This window comes from Bolinopsis microptera, chromosome 9 (assembly GCF_026151205.1).
Source record: "Bolinopsis microptera isolate Bmic1 chromosome 9, MBARI_Bmic_1.0, whole genome shotgun sequence".
NCBI classification, from domain to species: domain Eukaryota; kingdom Metazoa; phylum Ctenophora; class Tentaculata; order Lobata; family Bolinopsidae; genus Bolinopsis; species Bolinopsis microptera.
In genome coordinates this window covers 8,141,975-8,164,495 of record NC_087080.1, presented here as the reverse complement: position 1 = coordinate 8,164,495, position 22,521 = coordinate 8,141,975, and the positions used below count along the sequence as shown (strand labels likewise).

General features: G+C 37.0%; 2 protein-coding genes across 4 annotated transcripts in view; both read right to left on the bottom strand.

Moving 5' to 3' along the window:
• Positions 1-22,521, bottom strand: part of LOC134820849 (vasculin-like protein 1) — a 632,099-nt gene that overhangs the window by 542,476 nt on the left and 67,102 nt on the right. The window lies entirely within an intron of this gene.
• LOC134820844 (putative leucine-rich repeat-containing protein DDB_G0290503) lies at positions 9,792-21,358 on the bottom strand. 3 transcript variants are annotated; one of them, XR_010160936.1, is made up of 17 exons: positions 20,955-21,358; positions 19,075-19,235; positions 18,047-18,185; positions 17,693-17,850; positions 17,389-17,514; positions 17,116-17,219; positions 15,956-16,075; positions 15,306-15,422; positions 13,903-14,086; positions 13,605-13,753; positions 13,143-13,466; positions 12,812-12,931; positions 12,531-12,687; positions 11,721-11,889; positions 11,448-11,569; positions 10,688-10,798; positions 9,792-10,519 (listed from the first exon to the last, which is right to left on the bottom strand). XR_010160936.1 is itself a non-coding variant. In XM_063831476.1 (15 exons), the coding sequence occupies exons 2-14, from the start codon at positions 19,136-19,138 to the stop codon at positions 12,027-12,029; spliced, it is 1,761 nt and encodes a 586-aa protein (XP_063687546.1). In that variant the 5' UTR covers positions 19,139-19,235; positions 20,955-21,358; the 3' UTR covers positions 11,801-11,889; positions 12,020-12,026. The 3 variants fall into 3 exon arrangements, 1 of the variants encoding a protein (XP_063687546.1); XR_010160937.1 differs by lacking the exons at positions 19,075-19,235; positions 20,955-21,358 and adding an exon at positions 18,380-18,632; XM_063831476.1 differs by lacking the exons at positions 9,792-10,519; positions 10,688-10,798; positions 11,448-11,569 and adding an exon at positions 12,020-12,053 and having other exon boundaries at positions 11,801-11,889; positions 12,559-12,687.

Sequence of the window (22,521 nt, the reverse complement as noted above, 5' to 3'; positions counted from 1 at the left end):
CACACCAATTATAAGCCTTAAGCCTGATTTTAATACAAAAACTAATATACTCCACTGATAGGACCTAGAGTCTAGCAAAAAATGGCAAGATACGCTAAAATTGGAAGCAAGATCGGGTCACTCAGGACATGGTTACCTGAAGTAACAACAACTCTTCTTCTTCTCTGTATTTTCTGATAGAAGAACCGTTTCCTCAGAATTGTTGCTGCAACTGATGACGGTAATTAAGTAATTTATTCTAATCTCATGTTTCATCTTATCACAATTTGACAATTTCAGATGTTACTTATTTCAGAGTAAAAAGTTCAGAGATCAATTTAAATATGAATAAGTATATCACTCGTTATACAGTTAAACAGAGCCACGTATAACCAAACTATGACGAAATTTTTACAATAATCATGAAAATACGATTATGAGTAATTTTGAGACCCAAACCATTTCAGGAGTGTGTGCAGGTTTGGACAAGATGGGCTTGATAGGGTGGATTGCAGTGATCATTGGTCTAGTTCTGTGCGTGGTTGAGAAATGGCTGAGATCCAGAAACATTCTTGCAACCATTGTGTCACTTGTCATCTACTTCCTTATCCAGGTTTCCATTTTCGAAGCACCTTTGAGATGCATCCAGGGCATGCTTACAGACATGCTTCCAGACGGCTCCGTAAAGTTTATTCCCATCATCCAAACAGTGGTCTGTGTGCTCTTCAGCTTGCTTTACGCTCTCTTGCTGTTCAGTGAAAGGAACGTCACTACTACTGAATAAATTTAAAGGATTGAAAAAAAAAACTTCTAGGAAAACTTCTGGAATTTATTGATATTCGACATTTTAAAATCACATGGAATTATTTTGTGATTAAATCATACGGTAGTGTTTAGTTTTTTTGGGAATAGGTCAGTCTTTGATTTGAACTCTTGTAAAATAACTTTTTTTGCATGTTCAATGTTTCGCACTTTTGGGCGGTACGTACCTATGTAATATTTCGTTCTGTTTATGTTTTCATCATAATATTCAACTATTATCTCAGCATTCTGTACTATATCAAACCAAGAGTTTTTTTAAATGTCTTTACAGTAAAATATGAACAAAACTGACAAAATGAATAACGGAAAATAAAAATTAAGATTTGAGGCAAATTATGACTAGAGTAAACTTTTAAACGGCTTGAAACTTCTCACGCCATGTGTTGTGATGCTCCAAAATCCGACCTGTTCATTTTCCTCCCTTATTCTGGCTGTGAAGGGTCAAGAGAGCAGCGAGTTGACAGTTTTGCAAAAGCTTGCTGGGGAGGTTTCAGCTTCGTAGGGTAATCTTACGAAGCTACAGCATTGTATTAGCTCGTTGGAGAATTCGTACTCAGCCTCGACAGCAGGGAGGGAAAATAACTGAACAGTAACAGAAAATGAGAGGCTAAGATTATGTCACCAGCTCTTTGACGGCAAGTTACCTGTTAACACTTAGGATTTCTTCATTATCTTGAATGTCATTGTTATAAGTATAAGTTAAAAGAAGCTAAATCCAGCTCTTTGTCTGATTCATTTAGTCAGTGTTCTCAATGAAAGTACCGAGTACGTTCATGGTAGCGTGTATTCTGTCAGAAAATTTAAAGATCCGTTAATGTGAGATTATCTTAGTATAACACAAAGAAAGGAGAGAAGGAGTCAAAACACGCATCTAGACCAATGATATAATAATTGTATTCATGAGAATTTTAAGCAGAGGGTTCCTGCTTTGTTGTAGCAAGAAAACCCGTTGCTGAATCCCCATAAACCAAGGCCATTATGTCATTAGAACCGCTAGGACAATACCCTCGATCTTGTGTAGAACAAAAGATTAACCTGGTAACCTTGCTACCTACACAGAGCAATTCTACCTGCTGTATAAACGTATCTAGCCAATTTCTTCGTGTTAGTGATAACGTCGGCATGAGGCACCGTCACGTTACACGTTAATGAATGTCTAGGTTTCTAGAAAGGACCACTTGGGAGCTTGCAATGATATTTAAATAGGTTCATGTTGACTCCTGTTGCAGGATATTAGTAAGCATCATGTTGTTCGTGAACACCTGTTCGGAACAACAACCTGGCGAACACGTGTCGGGCTACTTGGATACTGCCGGATATTTATTATATAGAGAGGTGAGAGCATATAATTATAATTAAATAATATAATTTATAATTTAAGTGGGTCCCAATCCCCACCGACCATTCTTCTTTGTGTCATGCCTATGTTCCTGAATACTTGCTTCATCATCTCCTTTTTATAACAACCACGGTGTCTTTATTGACTATTAAGCGCATAATGCATTTGTACTTTGCAGTACAGTATTGTTTTATTGAGTACAGTTAGAGTTAGACTACCTGCAGCACAGGCATTTGCAATACAGTTAAACCATCGGCAGCTCATTTATCTGAAGTACAGTTAGACTGTCTGCAAACTGGACGATGTGACAGTGGGGGTCAATTGTCGGGGGGGGGGGGTCAATTGTCGCCCACCCGAACCATAGTCCAAGTAGCGCACCAAATTGTCGAACTTCCGTACGTGTCGAACTATGGTACTCATAACATTTCTCAAACAGCAATTATTGTAGTTCTTTGTGTCAAAAATGCCTTTTGTCCAAACTCGAGGGTTACTTTCTTTAGGCGGATATCTTGGAAAATAGTTCGTTGTTTAACTCACAGTAAACTTCGTGACAGGTGTGAAAATATGGTATTACCATTGGACGGCGCACTACTGACAATGCTGCTCTGCTGGATACAGATTCGTATCAATGAAAATGAAAAATATACCTCACGTCCTTTTGTTAAATATTTAGTTTTAGAAACGTACTAAATTGGTCAATTGTTCACTACTGTTGCTAAACTGTGCTTGCTCGTACGTGTGCAATATCTTTCTCTTGATACGGAACGACGCAGTTAACCTTAGAACCTTTGCTAATATAACGCCATTATTCTGTAGCTAATTGTTTCTCAGTTCGATGTTAATTATAAAAAATCTAAAGCCTAAATCAAAATTATAGGGTCAGTGTTTGGAAAAATTTCAGTGTTTTTACGACTATGTCCCTGTTTCTGGGGAGATTTCGTCAAGTTTAAAATATAATATTAATATATAGATATTTTGATCATTTGAGTATTTCAATACATTATTTCAATATTAAGTATTTTTACCGAGTTCTACCCAGTGCAGTGATTGGATCTATGTTCAGTGTGCCCTCTTTGAGAGTAGCATTTGTTAAATCATTCCTTTTGAATTGTTTACATAATAATATAGTTATTACAAATTGTTAACACCACTGATAAACTAGCCTAGAAAGATAGAAGGACTACTGGTAGCATATGCTGGGAACATGTGGCAGGTTTATGGAATAGCAGCAATAGCAGGATGTGGCTTCATTCTGAACATCATGTCTTTATCTTTCTTTTGGAGGAAAAGAGATAAACCGCTTGGTAAGTGTTGTACTAGTCCAGAATTAGACAAATCTACGATCAGTTTTGATTGAATTGGCACCTATCTAAATTTTGTACTCTTCAAGAAGAACAAAAAGGACCAACACAAACCATTTCAGGTTTCAGGTTGCTGATGTTCCTCAACTGCTTAGATATCTGCGTTTGCTTTACTGCTTTCATACAACAAATCATGCGGCAGAGTTCTGAAATGGCAGCCTTTTGGGTGATTATTCAAGGCATTTTAGAATCCCTGTATATGGTAAGTGTTGAAGGGACTGGCTTTACAACCTTAATTCTTAGCATAACACGGTGTCTAAGTGTCAGTTTACCATGGTATAACATAAAAGGATTATATGTGGCAATGTCAGCAGTTTTATTCATTAGTTATACGATTGTTCGAGAAACATCATTCTGGATAATAATGCTCACAGATATAAACTATTACAACCCAAAAGTTCATGTCTTATTAAATTTAGGAGGAATTGGATTAATGATCATTTTAGTTCTCGTATTAAACTTTATCAGTATAATGAACATATTAAAAATTGCGAATATAAATGAGAGATCACGGGAAACTGGTTTCCAGGCAACTGTTACTGTTGCGATTTTATCAGCTGTCTTTTCTCTCCTCAACACATCTTATGTTGTATCAGTAGTAATTCACTTTTATTATTTAGGTCAAAACGTTATATTACAGTTTGGAATTTTCTATGCTGTACCGCTGAATAGTGCCCTAAATCCACTGATATATTTTTTGAGAAATAACGAGATGAGGCAGTCCTTTGTAAATGCTGTTAGATTCTTCATGACATGCGGTCAAAATCAACCAAATGAGGTCACCCGCTGAGCACATTAGGCGCAACAGTAAACACTTATACAGACGGGACTCAAAATCGAGAGATGGGAGAAATGAATAGAAATATGACCAAATCATCATCACCTGTCACCGAATCTGAATTATGAAAGTGTTTCTTATAACTCCCCAAGTGGTGTGTGTAGGTACTTGGCAATGAGAACAGAGGACATTTTATATCACAAACACGCCGAACAGACAAATTACCAAAGAGATCGATCATGGACGTGAAATCACGAGGATCAGGAAGTGAGAAGTAAATTGGGGAATACTTGGTGTTGCAAAACACGACAAGTTACTGTGAAGCTACAAAAGAGAATGCAAGAATAGTTTGATAGCGTCATTGAATTGTATTAATTAGTCGAATTGTAGTTATTTGCTATTTTTGTGAGATTTACATATGAATTTTCATTCTTTTTTATTTTTATATACAGGGGGCCACAAGTCAGTACCCACTACCCATACGTTGGCCTTCATAGCTCAGTCACCGAGTGCCGGATTGAGAGAGCCCAATTACGGTGTCGTAGCACTCTCTCATTTGTAGCAACAAAATGTGTTGGTAGAAAAATGGATATCAATGAAAAAACAATAATTACAAACTTTAAAAAGGCGAAACCCCAGGTGTTTTTAGGTTTATGTCACTGAAGATGACACCTTGCAACATGTTTGACGATAGCCTGTAAATTTATAGTTTGATCTTGAAGCATTTACAACAAATCATCTAGCTTGATTGATTCAAAGGGAGAAAATAAATTCCTCTGAACCCCAGGTGTGACTGTATTTTGTCTCATTTAAAGCCGCTACGGTAGTAGTTTTAGCTGTCAGCTTTCTGCAATTAGGATTTCTCCAGCGTCTCCTGCTCCATATTCTGGAAGAAGGTTTATCTGTTGCTTCTCTGTTACTTACAGGGCTGTAGCTGCAATGTACATTGTACAGTCTACGCCAGTCACGTACCTTTTGTCCAGGTTGCAGTTTTGGGATTGGGCTAGCCATCATCTTTGAGGAAGTTATGTCAAGCTTGTTAAGAGTAGAATGAAGTAAACGCGTTGATACAATCAAAAAGACATAGTACATCCTAGATAGGAGTGATGGTTTTAAATTATAGGGTAAAATGTATTATACTAAAATATAATATTATATATAAGGCCCCTGACAAGACAATGATTGCAAAATGTACAGATTTTACTGTTTTACTTTCCTTGCTTACTTGAAGGTATATTTGTAGGTCCTTGACCATTACATATATTTATATATATATAATTATATGTAATGGTCAAATATTTTGTATATATATAATACAAAATATTTGGGCTACACAAAAACTAGGAACCAAAATTTGGTTACATTTGCAAAATTGTGTTTGTTGCATTCATTATATTTTATAAATCTTTTGAATAATTCAATAAATTAAGGACAAAGGTCTGAGGTCAATTTTGAGACATGTTGTAAAGCTTGATCAAAATTTTCAAATGCTTTTGTCTTCAACAAAAAAGAAGTTTCTCATCTATAGATATAGCGCATCAAATTTTGAAGTTAACCTGTAATTCTATTGCAAATGAAAACTTTAAATGAAGTTTTGGCTGAAATTCATCTTCTTTTACAGTTTACGAAATGGGACCTTGTAACTTGGCAACAGTGTTTGTCAAAGTTTTGTCCAACGGAAATATGTAGCGATTTTTGATATTTTGCTCCTAAGCTTAGATATGAGGTTAACAATGAGTGCGCGTCACTGAATTTTCGACAATTTTCGACAGTTAACCTCATAAAAAGAGTTCCAAATTTGAGATGAAATGAATGACAGCTCTAGTAGGGGAAAATAAGTTTTAAAGGTGGTTTCAGGAGAGCCAAGACTGATTTTTGAGAAAATATGTTTGTTGACGTTAGACGGCTGATTGATACCCATGGGAAATACAGGGTTAAATAGGTTGAATAGGTTAATAAACTAAAAGGTAATGAACTTACATAGAATTATGATTCTAGCAGATAATATTAACTTGAGATGATAGGAACAAAATGTTAAGAACCAGGTATTTGCAAGGTTAACTGATAAAATAGGCAATTGTTAACCTCAATTTTACGACAAACTAGGTCTTCTGGGGGGTTAGGGGTGGTACGTGAGTGTCAGGTAGTCCGTGGGCAAAAACAATTTTGATTTTGACCTCGAAGGGAAACACACACGTAAGGCTTGAAATCTTCGTAAAACTACATCCTTAGAGCCTCAAATTATTTGTTATAATATAGTAGCTGTAGTGTTGAAAGTATTATTAATTTAAACATTAAATTTTACTGGAATATAGCAATTATGTCATCAACATTTTGAATAATTACTTAAATGTCAAACCCGTCGCCACTCTCAGCAGTCAATTAGAGTTCATACTAGCTTAATGGTGCCTGGATCATTTCACCAACTGCGGTAATGAGAGTGACAGAGCGGTCAGGCTGACTTTAACAAAGTCTATTATTGATTATAAACCAGTGCACTATAATAGCTGCTAGCATACTCATTTACTTTGCACTCAGATCAAGTATATTTATAATTGTTTGTTTGATGTTACCATCTAGCGTTAAAATTTAGTTGGGTATTATTTATTTGGATAAATATTTATTGATTGATTGTACAATGAATTGGCGATAAATAATAAAATTGTCTTTTCTCAAAAAAAATCATCTTTTCTCAGTTCTACCCAGTGCAGTGGTGGGTTCTATGTTCAGTGAGTCACTTTGAGAGTAGCATTTGCTTAATCATTCCTTTTGGATTGTTTAAAATATAGATAAATTAGCCTAGAAGGACTACAGATAGCATATGCTGACAACAGAGAAAGACAAAGACATGTGGCAAGTTTATGGAATAGCAGCAATAGCAGGATGTGGCTTTATTCTGAACATCTTGTCTTTATCTTTCTTTTGGAGGAAAAGAGATACCCCGCTTGGTAAGTGTTAATCAATGTTGCACTAGTCCAGAATTAGTCAAATTTATGATCAAATCATCGGCACCTATCTAAATTGTATATTCATTGAGAAGAAGGAAAGGACCAATTAATAACACATACCAATTCAGGTTCCAGGTTGCTGATGTTCCTCAACTGCTTAGATATCTGTGTTTGCTTTACTGCTTTCATACAACAAATCTTGCAGCAGAGTTCTGAAAAGGTGGCCTTTTGGGTGACTATTGAAAACGTTTTACAATCCCTGTATATGGTAAGTGTTGAAGGGACTGGCTTTACAACCTTAATTCTTAGCATAACACGGTGTCTGAGTGTCAGTTTACCATGGTATAACATAAGAGGGTTATATGTGGCTATGTCAGCAGTTTTATTCATTATTCATACGATCGTTCGAGAAATATCATTCTGGATAATACTGCTCACAAACATAGACAATTACAACTATAAAGTTCATTGTGCATTAAATTTAGGAGTAGTTGGATTAATGATTATTCTAGTTCTCATATCAAACTTTATCAGCATAATAAGCATATTTAAAATTGCAAATATTAATGAAAGATCACGGGAAACTGGTCTCCAGGCAACTGTGACTGTTGCGATTTTATCAACTGTCTTTTCTCTTCTCAACACATTTTATTTTGTATCGGGAGTACTCAAACTTTACTTTGGTTATCGTTTAAGTCAAAACTTTGTATTAAAGTTTGGCATTTTCTATGCTGTACCGTTGAATAGTGCACTAAACCCACTAATATATTTCTTAAGAAATAAAGAGATGAGGCAGTATTTTTTAAATGCCGTAAGATTTTTCTTGACATGCTGTCAAAATCAACCAAATGAGGTCAACAGGCTGAGCACATTAGGCGCAACTTTAAACGCTGCAGACCTGATTCAAAGTCAAGAGATGGTAGAAATGAGCAAAAATATGACAAAATCATTGTCGCCTGTCACTGAATCTGAAATATGAAAGTTTGTCTAATGATTCAAAAATGGCTTGTGTACCTGGCCTGGCATTGAGAACTCAGAACAAAGGACATTTTATATAACAAACACATAAAACACACCTAACAGACAAATTATTTACCAAAGAAATATGAAATGGATCATGGACATGATGAAATCATGAAAATAAAAAAGTTTGGTAGCGTTATTAAATTATGTTTATTTCGAAGTCGAGTTTGTATTTATTTTCGATTTAATTGTAAAATTTACCTATGAATTTCATTGATACATGTTACGTATCACACATATCAAAAATATTTCCGCAGCTTCGGCGGTGCACTCTTCGCGCGCGAAAAGTGGCATGCAACGTATGTCACGAATTTCATTAATTTTAATTTCTATTTACGTTTTGTGGCTTTTACTAATTCGCTCGCCCAAAAATTTCACGTGACTTTGGTTTTTATGGTTTTGCAGCCGCATACACAACGGTTTTACATAAACCCTGATCCCAACCCTAATATATATAACCTTGTCATACGTTGTATGACCCGCCGCGCACGAAGTGCGCGGCTCCCCCTGTATCGTCAGGACGATAAAGTGAAACGACCGTGGGGGTCGCAACGTGATACAACCCTAACCCTAACCATAACCCCGAAGCTAACCATAATATAACCCTTACCATAATATAACCCTTACCACAACCCTAACCCTATAACGAACCCCGGAACCCGAGCCCTAAACAATTTTGTAGCGCTACCCACTATAGTTATACTGGGCCGCGCCGCGCATTGATTAATAATGTTTCTTGCAACCACACTTCTATTCAGTACTAGATGAGGGAAATGGACCATTGGGCCTCACCGAGCTGTAAAGGATTGACATCGTTGATATGATCGTGAATCAATTACAAATTGGAATACAATTTTGAAATTAGAGAATAACAAGCTAGAGCTCAAAAATTAAAATGATTCATTGTATAATTTTTACTTTTCAGCCAGATTGGTATTTGCAAATTGGTTTATGAGTATGACTTTGTCTAATGATATAAGCTTTTGGTTTATTGTTGGGGAGTAGGGTTTATTATACTTTATGTGAAACTGTTTTTTTGGTTGCAAGACGTTGCTACACGTTGTATACCTCTCGTGCACGCGATCAAAAGTGGTTACAGCGTGTGTCAAGCAAGACGCAAATGCAAAATCGTAAAAACCCAAGTCACGTAATAATTTCAGGGCGAGCAAAATGATAAAAGCCCTTCATGCGCGCTCGCTGCATGGTCTATCACTACGGCTAGCTTAGCTATTCTTTCACATTAAGATACTGATAGCTAGGAGTGTAAAACCAGAAACGAATGAGCGCAAAGGAAAGCGTCCACATTAATTTGGTCGTACTAGAGGATTTGTCAATGCAAATTTTATGGAGCAACGTGTTCGCAATCCGTTGATTCATGATTATTTATATTATACTTATAGTCCAAGGAGCGTTTCCCATGTCCCAATAATCTGACTATTTAGTCGATACTGAATACACATTACACATTACAGTAGCACGTCTCTTTAATAGGTTTGGCTAGTTGTACTTGAAGTTAAAAATACGCGAATAAAAGAAATTGATTGATAAAGTACCTTCAGTCGCAAGGTAATTGTGATAATAATGATAATAATAATTGTATATACAAAATAAACCTATTGAAGTTATCATTCGATGTTTCATCCATCATCAATCAATCATATAATAAAAAGAACATTCACCTAAGATAGTACGTTAAACTTGATTTCGAACTGAACTCTTTCAACTGAAAAACTCTTTAAAATATAAAATAGTTAAAAACCTGAAAGTTATTAAACTTAATGCTATGATAAACACTGTAAAACAGTGGCAAAATAATAATGTCATTGAGTGAGAGCAAATCGGGAAATATGTCAAATTAAAATTAATACCGAACTAAATTATAGTCGCCAATCACGAAACATAACTTGAAGTTGATGAGCACAATTCAAGTTTAACAACCCCTCTACAATAGACTCTGAGATTTGTAATTCCTATAAATGAATACTTGGTTTAAAACGTAACCATGCTATGCCAATTCTTCTAATCCTGCGGCTAGTCTAAAAGGTCGGCTCACTCCTACAAGAAACTAACACATTCTCTAATTTTAAAATGGTAAGTCGACAGTCTGAGTGGGTCGGTCTATTGTTGTCATCAAAGCTTTGATGATATGGATCGAGGAGGATTTCCGGGTTTCTGTTTTGGATGAGGATTTGGCCGCCATGAACTTCATGTCCATTTCTGTTTGGATACGTCTGCTTCGAACTGGGGGCTTCATTTCTTCTATCACGGTCTGAAAGAATCTCGGTATAATATGTTGTAGAAATGTTTCTCCAAACAAGAACATTATCACAGAGGTTAGTGAAGTCTTCAGGGATTTAAGTCAAATATTTAGAGAAAACAAAGATAAATTTTTATAAAAGTGAAATATTGAGAGAGAATAAAGTGAAGATAAAAGTACCTGTATCATGACATTCATGGTTTCTTGTTCGTCCGTCTGTTGCCGGACGGATCTTGTCTCGTTCACATCAGTCTGCATACACCTGTTCTCCATCTCAGGCTTCTCTACGATCTAAAGGAAGTTGTAGTGAGTTATACTGATAACTGGGCTATACTGACTAAATAGAGACTAAATTCAGAGGAAATGCGGAGGAAATATTCAGTTTCCGGAGAGTCAACTACTTTATATCAACAGTACCATAAGGGGTCGTTCACATATAACGTAATCATTTTTGGAACATTTTTACCCCCCCCCCCCCCCTCCGTAATCAGTTTTACACATAGCTATTGTCAATTGTGTCAAAATTACACTAACGTAATCATTCGGAACCCCCCCCCCCCTCAGCTGATTACGTAATATGTGAACGATCCCTAAACCATTATTATTAAAAGCTTAGGTCAATCGAAAGCATACATTTATTGAAACAATATTAAACTAAGAATTCGAATTTATTTTTTGGACAATTGAAAGTGCACAAAGAACAAATCATAATTGAACAATGAACATGAGAATCTTCAAATGTTTAACTTGGAATTAATCAAGGTGCAAGAGGTAAGGATACAAGGTTACAAACAAAATAATTACTTTATTGAAGTTGTCATTCTGAAACAATTTGAATTAGCATTTGCTATGTGAGGACTGAGGATCATATCAAAGTTACACTATTGTTATTAAAATGGAATACAGTACTTTTGTAGCGAAGTTAGATAAAGTTTGTTACCTGTGACTTAAGATCGTCCATGTCAGTTTTCTGAGCCTCAAGGAAGTCCTTCAGCTGCTCTAGATTGTCTTTGTAGTCATCCCTTTCTCCGTCCATATCCTTCATTGCTTCTTGCACTTCATCTGAAGAAAAATTAGTTTACTCGTTCAGTATTTCAGTAAGTGATGAAGAATTCGTGCCAATCTATATGTTTATATTGACAACAACGTTTATATTTTCGCGTCCAAGAGCGTCATTTCTCTTGTATCGAATAAAAGAAATTCAAACTGTTACCTAAAATGTCTTGTTTTTGTTGAGCGAGGTCTTCGATATTTTTCTTCAGTTCCTCATTCTCATCGGTAAGTTCCTTGTTATCACCCTCTGCCTCTTCAATATCTTTTTCCAAATCGTCTACTATTTTAGCTAGATTGTCAAGATCGTCCTTTTGATCGTCGACTGTGTCCTAAGAATAGAAAATACTCGTCAGATATGATTTGTGCGAAATTTGAATCGCTCAGAATTTCAGCAGTATCATATGTTGCAGTTAACTTTCTCGGTGCGTAAGAAGGGGGTATCACTAAAAGATTACCTACCTTTAATTTATCTACAGTCGTCTTTAAGGGTATCGTTAGAAGTCTCTGATCTAGGTAAGCTTTTTCGCTGTTAAAGGATACTGTTCAATTTGGATTATCTATCAATTAATAAGTTACTACTATGTGTGCACAGAGTTGAGTTCTATAGTCACAAACCGTGACGGTAACCATTATTTACCTCATCGTTGAGGACATCGTATTTTATTGCGTATCTAGTCCTTTTAGTTATTTCCTGCAGTCTTTCCAGATCTTCCAGCAGATCTTTACTTTGTCATTCATCATTGCAGCATCCTGTAACATTTGTTGGTAAACAGTCAAATATAACTAGTTTCAGAGAGTACTTCAATATGAATGCTGCTATGTTTTTCGCTAAAGGAATTTATGTATTATGTTCTGGAACAGAAGCCACCCCTGAAGGTAACAATGTGTCACCGTTCGTAAATTCTTATTTTATGCTAATTTAGAATAATTGTCACACTACCTTTAACGTTGCTTGAGTTTTTAGAATAACATCTTCCAGATTTGATTAGTAGTGTATCATTTTCGTCCTTGACAGCCTCAGCAGCCTCCTTCTCTTCTTTCAAAGTATCCTCCAGATCCTTCGCCTCATCTTCCAGTCTCTTTACCTCGTCTAGAAGTCTCTCGATCTCAGGCTTAGCTTCTTCCAGCTGTTAAAGGGATTAGCTGATTAATTTGGATTATCATTATCGATTAATAAGTTAATACATATTGTAGTTGCACAGAAAGTTGAGTTCTAAAGTCAGCAAACCAGGTGACGGTAACCAATATTACCTCATCGTTGAGCTCATCGATCATTTTATTGGCGTCATCTAGCTCCTTTTGTTTTTCCTCCAGGTCTTTTTCCAGATCTTCCAGCAGATCCTTTACTTTGTCGTCATCAAGCTTGGCATCCTGAACAGATTGTATGGTTAAACAGTCAACAGACAAACTAGTTTCAGTGGTACTGATCAAATGGAGATGCTGCTTAGTAGTTTTCGCATATAGAATTTAATAGTATTACTGTACGTGGAACCAGAAGACCACGCCCTAAAGGTAACAATGTGTCAACAGTTACGAAAGTTCTTATTATTTGCAATTTACGAAAATAAGCTGTCACACTTACCTTCAACTGTTGCTTGAGTTTTTCGATCTCATCTTCCAGATCCTTGATAGTATCATCCTTGTCTTGAACTTCTTTCTCCAGTTTCTCGACATCTTCCTTCAGATTGTCGATCATATCTTCCAACTTATCGATAATATCATTCAGCTTCTTGTTCTCATCGTCTGCTTTTACCAAATCATCTTCTAACTTTTGCTTTTCGTCCTCAAGCTTTTCTTTTTCATCTTCAACCTTGGCTTTTTCTTCTTCGATGTCTTTCTTCTCGTCTTCTAGCTTGATGTTTTCAGCTTCTTTCTCTTTGACATCATCTTTGGTGTCTTCAAGCTCCTGAGAAATTATTGTCATCACATTCATTGGTTCGACAAATGTGCACGAATTATCATGGTAAGTTTACAAATTCAAGTAAATATAAGTTCTCAAAGCCAGGTTAAATAATATATCCAAAGAAATAACAGCTGAACGTACATGTTCAATCTTCTCCAGATCCTTGTCCTGCTGTTCCAGATCCTCTTCAAGTTGTTTCATCAGTTCGTCCTTCTCGTCCAGCTCCTTCTCCATTTTCTCTATCTCGTTGTTCATGGTATGCAGGACGCTATCTCGCGCAACTAAGTCATCTGGGACAAGGATTCGTGTAACTCAATATGTTAAAGAATTATCGATGAAAACGATGGAAATTAAGCCTTGATCAGGCACAATCATACCAAGAATTTTCTGGGGATTTCTCCCCAAACAACATTTTTACAGAACACTTAGTAGAACTAACCGGCCATCTTGTTAGCAGCCTTCTCAAGCTCGGTGATAAGTCTCTCCTTAGCATCCAACCTGTTCTCCAGCTCCTTGATCTTCTCATCTTTAACCTGTGTTTCGTCTGTGAGCTGAGCGTTCTCTTCCACCAGCTTCTGGTTCTCCTTGATCAGATCCCTCAGATCGTGCTCTAACTCGTCGATCTGTAAAATTGGTAGGCTTAAATTATGAAGGAGTAACGACTATGAAAGACACATTTATCGGGCTGTATGGAGTTTCTATTCCGGTGACCGTAACCGGTTTAAGAGTTTAAGGCAATGTAAATTACATCAACAGTCGAAATTATGACGTTGGGTAACAATTTAGTTTAGGATTCGGTTGGATTTCAGATTAACAAGAAGATATATTACATTGATATTGCCCGCTTTCAAATGATACAAAAACGACTGGTAGAAATGCTGTGATTTTGATTCATGGCGATTCAAGATGAGCTCTGATTTGGACTCATGGTTATTCAAGAAGTGAAGCTGAAACAATTCAATCGACATTTCGTTCTTTGCTCTTTCCCTGCCATCTCGCTTATAAATGGGGATAACCATAATCAACCGGTCTTCTATTGCACTAAAATACTGCTCAACAGTCGAAACAAACACAAAATCGTTAAAAACAAATGTGTCTGTTAATGTTTTGTTAGATCATTAATGCCCTAACGGTGTAAGTGAGCAACATGAAAACTTGAGGGGTGTGAAATCGAGCATGTCTTCGTATCAGGTCATTAGTTGAGTAAGGATCTGGTTAACATTTTAGTTTTTTGATGGAGAGCCAACTTTCTGTGATCTAAGCATCGCACGGCTTCGTCATTTGATACCTCCATGTATTATTCATTATTATTGCAGTATCTTTTTGTTAAAGATGGATATGAATTAGCATGAATATGACTGAGTAGATACAAAGGGAACACCATATAACCAAAACCAGGCCCAGTGGGTACCTGAGACCAAGTGCAGACGTCTTTTCCCGGGCTTATGAAGAAATATCGATTAACATCCGCTGTATTCATTGAGAAACAGAGCAAAGGAACGTGAGATTGTTAGAATGAGATGTAAAAACAAAATCTGTGGACGGAAAATAAAATCTGAGAGGATATTTTATCGTAGGATAAGTATAACCCAGGCTAGACGTTTAAAGTGTCAGGAAGGCGATGATCTGGCTTACAGCAGGTGTTTAACTGTGTTTTAACGCACTTTCTCAGGGGAAAAGAGGGAAGATGCTTGACAATGAGGTTAAACACAGCCGCTCTGATGACTTAATGACTTTTAGATGGAGCTCAAATGTAAACCTCCTCCCAAACTCACGGAACATGAATTAAAATGACATCACAGATTAACCGTGACGTCATTGAGTGAGTCACGTGTCATTTACCTTAATGTTTTTCTTGTCACAGAACTCAGTGATGACCTTGTGGTCGTCCTTCAGTTTTGTGAGGTCCTTCTCCAGTATCGTGTACTGTCTACTCTTCTCTACAAACTTAGTTTCGACCTGGGATAAAATAAAATGTATTTTCTTGAAGTAATAAGATAAAACTTAATGTATTAGAGCTGAAGAGAGCACATAGAATTATAATAGTACATAGTAATACATTATTATTATTATAGCCTTATCATCCTCATAGTTTAACATCCGTAAAATGATCTATACAAAGTATTGGTGAGGCTATTTAGGATAGTATCACTGTTATAGCATAAAATAAGCAAATGCTAAGGATCTTGATAACACTCCTCCAATAAAATAGAAGTTTACTATTAAAATATTCAACAACAGACATATCCATACATAATAACTAAAATATATTTAAAGTAGGCGGCACCATCTGTGCAAATTTGACCAATAAGTTTGCAGTTATCATTCATTTTGAGCCGTAAAGCCCACAATTTAGTACCACGTGACTTGGGATTCGTCGCTCAAACAAACCCATGTGCAGTGTACTACCAAGCACTGAAGCAACAGCCTACCATTTATCACAAAGAGTACATTAAAGTTAAAGAAAAAGACAAGGTTATTGGTCTGCTCACCTCTTTAATAAGAAGGGAAAGCTGCTGAGCCTTCTCTTGGAGTTCGTCACAGTTGTTCCTCAGGTTCTCGTTCGACTGATCCTTTTCTTCTATTCGGTCGTCAGCTTGCCTTAAGCTCTCCTGCAAAATAAAACGGGTTATTGATAAGATTATTATTATTTATTTTTGTTAGAATTACATCCTACTTTATAATCCTAGCTTTATCCGCCAATTTTACCTCAGCATCAATTATTTTGGTCTCTTTTACAAATCTCGATAGGAAAGATAAAATTGCTTGTTCTCTTTCATTTTCCTTCTCTTTAGGAACTATCAGAGGATCTTGAATGTCTCTTTTAGGAATTAGTGGCGGGACATTTTGATCTCTTTGTGGGACTGGGGGTGGGGCCTTGTCATCAAATGAACCTTGAAGGAAGGTACCATACGAGCTATCTGATGCTTTAGTGTTGTAGATAGAAATAAGAGGTGGCTTTCTACTAGTTGTACTTTGAGTGGACCCCTTCACAGAAACAAGAGAGTTGCCTTCTTTTGTCGGGGTGCTTGATTCCTGCTTCTCCTTTGTAGGTGGAGAAGAAACTGAAACAACAGATGAGGTCCGAGATATCTGAACCTCTTCTTTCTGATAACGATAAGAAGTTTTGAAAACTGTTTCAGTTCTTCTCTGCTTTACAATTTGTTCTGAGGTTGACCCTGAGATCGATTGAAACCAGGATTGGGACCGGAAGGATGGATCCAAACGGTAGTTGATACCAGTACGACTAGGCATAACTAAACAAGTAGCACTTCACAAGTAGCACTTCACAAGTAGCACTTCACAAAGTCAACGTTATTACAAATTAATGCACGGTGCTCGGTAAAAAAAGCCACATCAAAGATTGGTATTAACAACATGCGCTAACTGAGGGACATGACGAGCGATAAAATGCAGATCAGTGGTTAGTCACTATTAGCACTTGGCAACTGTAGCTTCAGAGGAGTGCTGTGGAATGCTGTGGAATGTTCAACAATAGCTGCCAGGACTGCTGGTACTAAGGAGTGATGTTGAACGTGAAGTTTAACTAAATCCGAAACTTGTCTCACTTGCCAGCACGGGTCATGTGTCCAGCAGTAGCACATAAGATAACAGAGCAAGTAATAAAAAGTAGTGCTATTTAGTATTTTACCTGAAGTTGTCGGATGTAAGCCTCCCGCTCTCTTGTCTTTCTTCTCAGCTCCTGTAACTCATCTGATGCTGTCGTCAGAGCATCATTAGCTTCTTTGAACTTATCTGAGGAAAGAATATCATTTAAAATTATAAAACTTTATCATCACGGAGTATTTAGTTCTGTCTAATTATCCCAACCAAAATAGGCGATTATCAAGAATCTATTTATAACATTTTAGTGGTATATAGGTAGAACTGTAAATAAATCATTATCATAACAAGCTAAACGTACCAGTTAGAATTCCGTTCTTCCTCTCAGCACCCTCTAGATCCCCTTGAGAGTCCCTGAGGTTGAGAGCTAGTTGTCTGTTCCTCTCCCTCAATGCTTCCAACTCGTTCTCCTTCTCTGATTCCTCTCCTGATAACGAGATTAGAGATCAACTACAAGTCTTGTTAATATAAATTATCAAGTTATCAAAGATTCCAGAAATGAGTTATGTATAAAAGTAGCCCAAAAATACTTGCTATCGATCGGAAGTTGGAAATATTAGACATTTAAGACGTTTATTTTGAGGATAACAGTAAAATCTACCAACCAATAAGGTCTCTGAGACGGTCCATTTCCTTCTCGTACTCTTTAACCTTATCCTGGAGTGCGTCTATCTTGGCTTGTTTCTGTGCATCTAGTCTACTGTGGAGACCCTTAACTAGGTCTGTTAGTTCGTCTGTCTTCTCTTGGATAACGTCACAGTCTCTGTGGGAAGTGATGTGTTATACTTTTTGTTTTGAGGTATTGGAATATTGGAGAGAGGATAGTGGCGACCAAGATTGCTTTTTGGGAAGAGAAGAGTTGATTGAGAAATAGAAGCGCAAGATTAATAACATATTAGCAACTAGATCTGCTATTAGCAAAATTTGTCAATATTTCTTGTGTTTGAACTTTGACATACTCTTTGAAGGCAGCTCCGTCAGGAGTAGCGAAGACGGCAGGTGCTGTCTGACTCTGCTCTGTGACAGGGAGAAGGAGTCTGGAGATCTCCTGAATTGAAGGAGCCCTGGTTCGTCCATCTGCTGTGGAGGGTCCTGAGTCTGGAGGGTTTGTGGTGTTAGAGAATCGGAGATATCATAATATGGTGATCTTAATTCTACTAGAGTCGCGGGTTTAGTTTCAAATTCCTAATATGCTGCTCCTCACTGAGTCGAATCCAGGAAAGAAAGCCGTTAAAATCACAATATATTGTTAAAAAAATGTAACCGGCAAATGTTTGAAAGTTAAAACCCACCAATGAAACAACAGTCAAATTTGGAGTACAAATTAGACGGACTTTTCTGGATTAACAACATCAGATATCTCAACACTGGCGAACTAGTGAACTATACACGACAACAAGCTAACACGAAAGAGAATGCACGATATCCAATACACTTTCAGCGTGCACCTTACAAGTTTTAAAAAGCTTCTCTCTCCAGCTCTGTGATACGTAAATCTTTTGTCCAGCCACACAATGAAATATCAGGGGCAGATACAAGAGTGATATGGCACCTTGAACAGGAATGTAGCTCAAATTTCGAGAGATTAGAAAAAAAATGTGGGATTTTTCAAGTTGATTCAACGTTGAGAGCTCTATTTCAGAATCCTGTTTTGCATATTTGCCAGATAAGATGAATTTTACCGCACAATGTGGTCATGTATAATATGAAGTATAGACAAACAGTCTACTGCCTAGACTCCGGATATGGCGGGACAATGAACGCCGAGTAATAATATAACTTTTAATATGAGGCTCTTACTACAGCTCTATATAAGGTTTATTATCCGACAAAAGGGCACTATGAACTTTATTCACTTAAGGAACTCACGATAGGATGGTTATAATAAAAATACAACTAAAAGGGCACTGAACACAATCCACCTAAGTCAGACACCATGACCATAATGAAACACCAATAATCTGACCAACGCTCTGCAACCACTAACCGATATCATTGAGCAGCTCGTGGACAGCCTGACAGAGATCATGGTTAGCATGCTCCCCAGCCATGGGGGTAGGGTGGGCGATGTTACCCTCCTTCAGTCTGCTACGGAGGTCCTGTATCTCCTGTCTGTAGGCTTTGCATCGTGCGTGTAACTGGTCGTATCTGTAGGGGAGAGTTGGGTTTTAAGTTAAACGTTACGATCGCATATTCACAAATCAGATTTGGGGGGGGGGGGGGGGGGGGAGTTATTTTGATTATAAAACCCCTCCAGTTCCAACATCCAAGTTTCAGTCCACTCTTATAGCCATATCAGAAGAACCCTCTCACATCAGAAGAACCCTCTGATCTCAACTTACCTTTTATTAGTGTCCATTTAACTGGCAACACATCAGAAATAACAACGCGTTTAAAATGTTTTGTTTGTAACTAATAATAACAAAGTATCGATCTAACACTCTACATCACCACTGAATATATTACTACAAACAGCATGAAATAATATAACAGATTGCCAGGTCTACACTGATGTAATGAGTTAATGGGGTAATGGGGTAATGGGGTAATTGGTGACATGTACCCATTACGCTGGCAACAATAATTCTAGAGCTGCTTGCTAGGGTAACTAATATCGCTACTATGATGCTACTCAGGACCCATCAGGTTGCTCTCCAGTGTCCCACGGATCCGGACCATGTGATTACACTACAGGTTATATGATTCCGCGTGCAGTTGAGTAATCCTTTAAAAGGGAGTTGAGTAATTATTAAAAAGAAAGTTGATTAGACTTAAGCTTCCATCCCCCTGATGGGATCTCTGGAGCGTGCCTGAATTAAAATAATCAAAATCGCTTCTGCGGATGTGAGAGCTTATTAAATTAAAGCAAAACTTGAGTACAGGAAGTCAATATTTTAACTCTCAGGGAAGCAGATGGAGCGGAGGGGCTTCCTTAGAAATAATATAATTGGAACTATTCCAAGATATGATAAAGTTATTAAAGTTTAACCAAAACATATGCTGAGTAGATATGACTTCACGTGTGTCCCATCCTGCTATCCCACCCAGAATTGTGTTTTTTATTTGTTAATTTTTTATTGATCATTATTTAATTTTCATTTAGATTTAGTTTACCTTTTGGTGCGACTGCAGCGACCGAAAGCATAAGTTAACTAATACATCCTTATTCCTTATTCGCCATTGAATACAAATTATTTAATGTTACGGTCCTGAAGTAATCACCCTAACTAGTAACTAATTACTAAAGATGAATGTAAACTGTAAAGTTTTTATTTATTTTTTAGGATGGCATCTGCCAAAACCTGTTGTTACCCTTAGACCAGTGTCCATTCAAAACTTTTACCAGGTTGCCGTTTGTTCCTACAACCCATTGCACTAGGCTTCCTTTTATTAAATTTAAATGTATATCTTAGTAGTTTATCGTCCCCCAATTACCTCCTGATTCTCGGCTTTTTAATCTTCTAACTTTCCTTATATTTATAACCCGTGCCTACGGCCGGGACTTCACTATCGCTGTTGAAATGCAAAAGTATAAACCCGCCTATTATATTCGAAAACACGCATTACATTTTCGTAGTTAAAACGGTGCGAAAGTATGAACTAGCTCAGTCCAAACAAACCGCAATTTAATTCTGAGTGCCCCTCATGTATCTAATAGTAATACTTGGGTACGAAATGAGAGTCTCCACTCACTGTAAATCAAAATACATAATGTATTGTCGACGTTTCGGCTCTCATTTCGTCCCCAGTAATCTAAACCTGTTAACTGATGAATATCACGAATACGTCATTGTAAGACTTAGTAATCGGTATCGTATGAATCCTAAACAGCTGTTTTAAGAAGTACTATTACTAAAATGATTATACCTAGTGTAGTCACAAGGAACACCACTGTCAGACCCATCACAGTCTACAACAGAGATATCTCCAACGCTGTTCCGATCCGAAAGCTCAGTCGTTTCATCAAACTTGTCTTCATTTGATTTGAGATCACACAAATTGACCTCATCGGGTTGGGTATTATCTGAGTGAGCCCCACCCGGGCTGATTTGCTCTAATAATTCCTTATCCACCAGGTCTGATCGACCATCCTCTGAATCAGTTTCATAAGCAGTGGAACTACCAGAGAAATGGGCCCCTGTTGAGCTAACATTGTCCTCCCAAATATAATCATCGTAAAAAAAAAAAAAAGGGCCCCCATCGGCCCCCGGGAAATTTTAAACTAAATTTGGTCTTCCAGGTGGTTAGGGGGGAGCTGTGGGGGGAGAGGGGTTCTCCTTTCCTGGGAAATTTTTGACCCACGTGGGTTCAATTGCCTTTTGGGGTTTTAACTTTCTAAGACCCTTCTAAAAAATTTTTTTATATCAAGGTTTGATTTTTTTCCAAAATTGGGGTTGCCCCCCCTTTTTTTTGTTCCCGGGATTTTTAAAAAAACTTTCCCCTTCCAAAAGCCATTTCAGGGCGGGTTTATATTTAAAAAAAAATTTTTGGGTTTTTCCCTTTTTTTTTTTTTTATTAAACTAACCTTAAAAAAAAAAGGGGGTTTTTGGGGTTCTTTTTTTTTGGGGGTTGTTTTAAGGGAGGTTTTTAAAAGGAAAAAAAAAACTGCCCAAAAATTCCTTTTCTTTCCCCAAATTGGGGGGGCAATTAAACCCCTTTGGTGCAGTTCTTTCCAATTTTGGTGAAATTTTCAATCTTAAAAGCGGGAAAAAAGTATAAAAAGTTTAAAAAAAGGCTTGGGAATTTTCCCCTTAAAATAAATTTGTTTCGGGAGGTTTTTTGAAAATTTGGTTTTTAAAATTTAATTAAAATCTTGGGTTTTTTAAATTTTTAAATTAAATTTTGGGGGTTTTGGGTTTCAAACGTGGGGGTTTTTTGGGGGGAAAAAGTACAAGGCCCAACCCCTTATATTGGACTTTAAAAAACGGAGATTCCAAATTATTGCATTGTAAAAAAAAGTAAAAAAACATTTTAAATTTTAAAAGGTTGGGGTTTTTTTAAAAAGGGGGTCCGTTTTACAAATTTTTTAACCTTTTACCGTTTGGCCCCAAATTTGGTTTTTTTTGGGTGGTAAAAATTTAAAAGAACATCATTTTGAAACGGAAAAAAAGGGCGTTTGGTAATTTATGATTTTTAACCCAAAACCAAAAAAATTTTTAAACCCTTTGGGCCCCCTTCGTCCCGGGCACAAAAATTTTTCAAATTTATTGTGATAACTTTCAAAATTTCAGGAAACGTTGGGGAAGGGGAGATAAAGTTTTTTATGAAAGAAAAACCCAAGCATTTTTTTTTTTGTCAAGGTTGGCCCTTTTCCCCTTGTTTTTGGTTTGGGCCAACCAAATTTATTAGGGATTAACCCAATTTATTTCGGGGTTCCCCCCAATTTTTTGGATTGAAAATTGGGCCGCCTTTTAAATTTTAGGCCCAAAAAAGG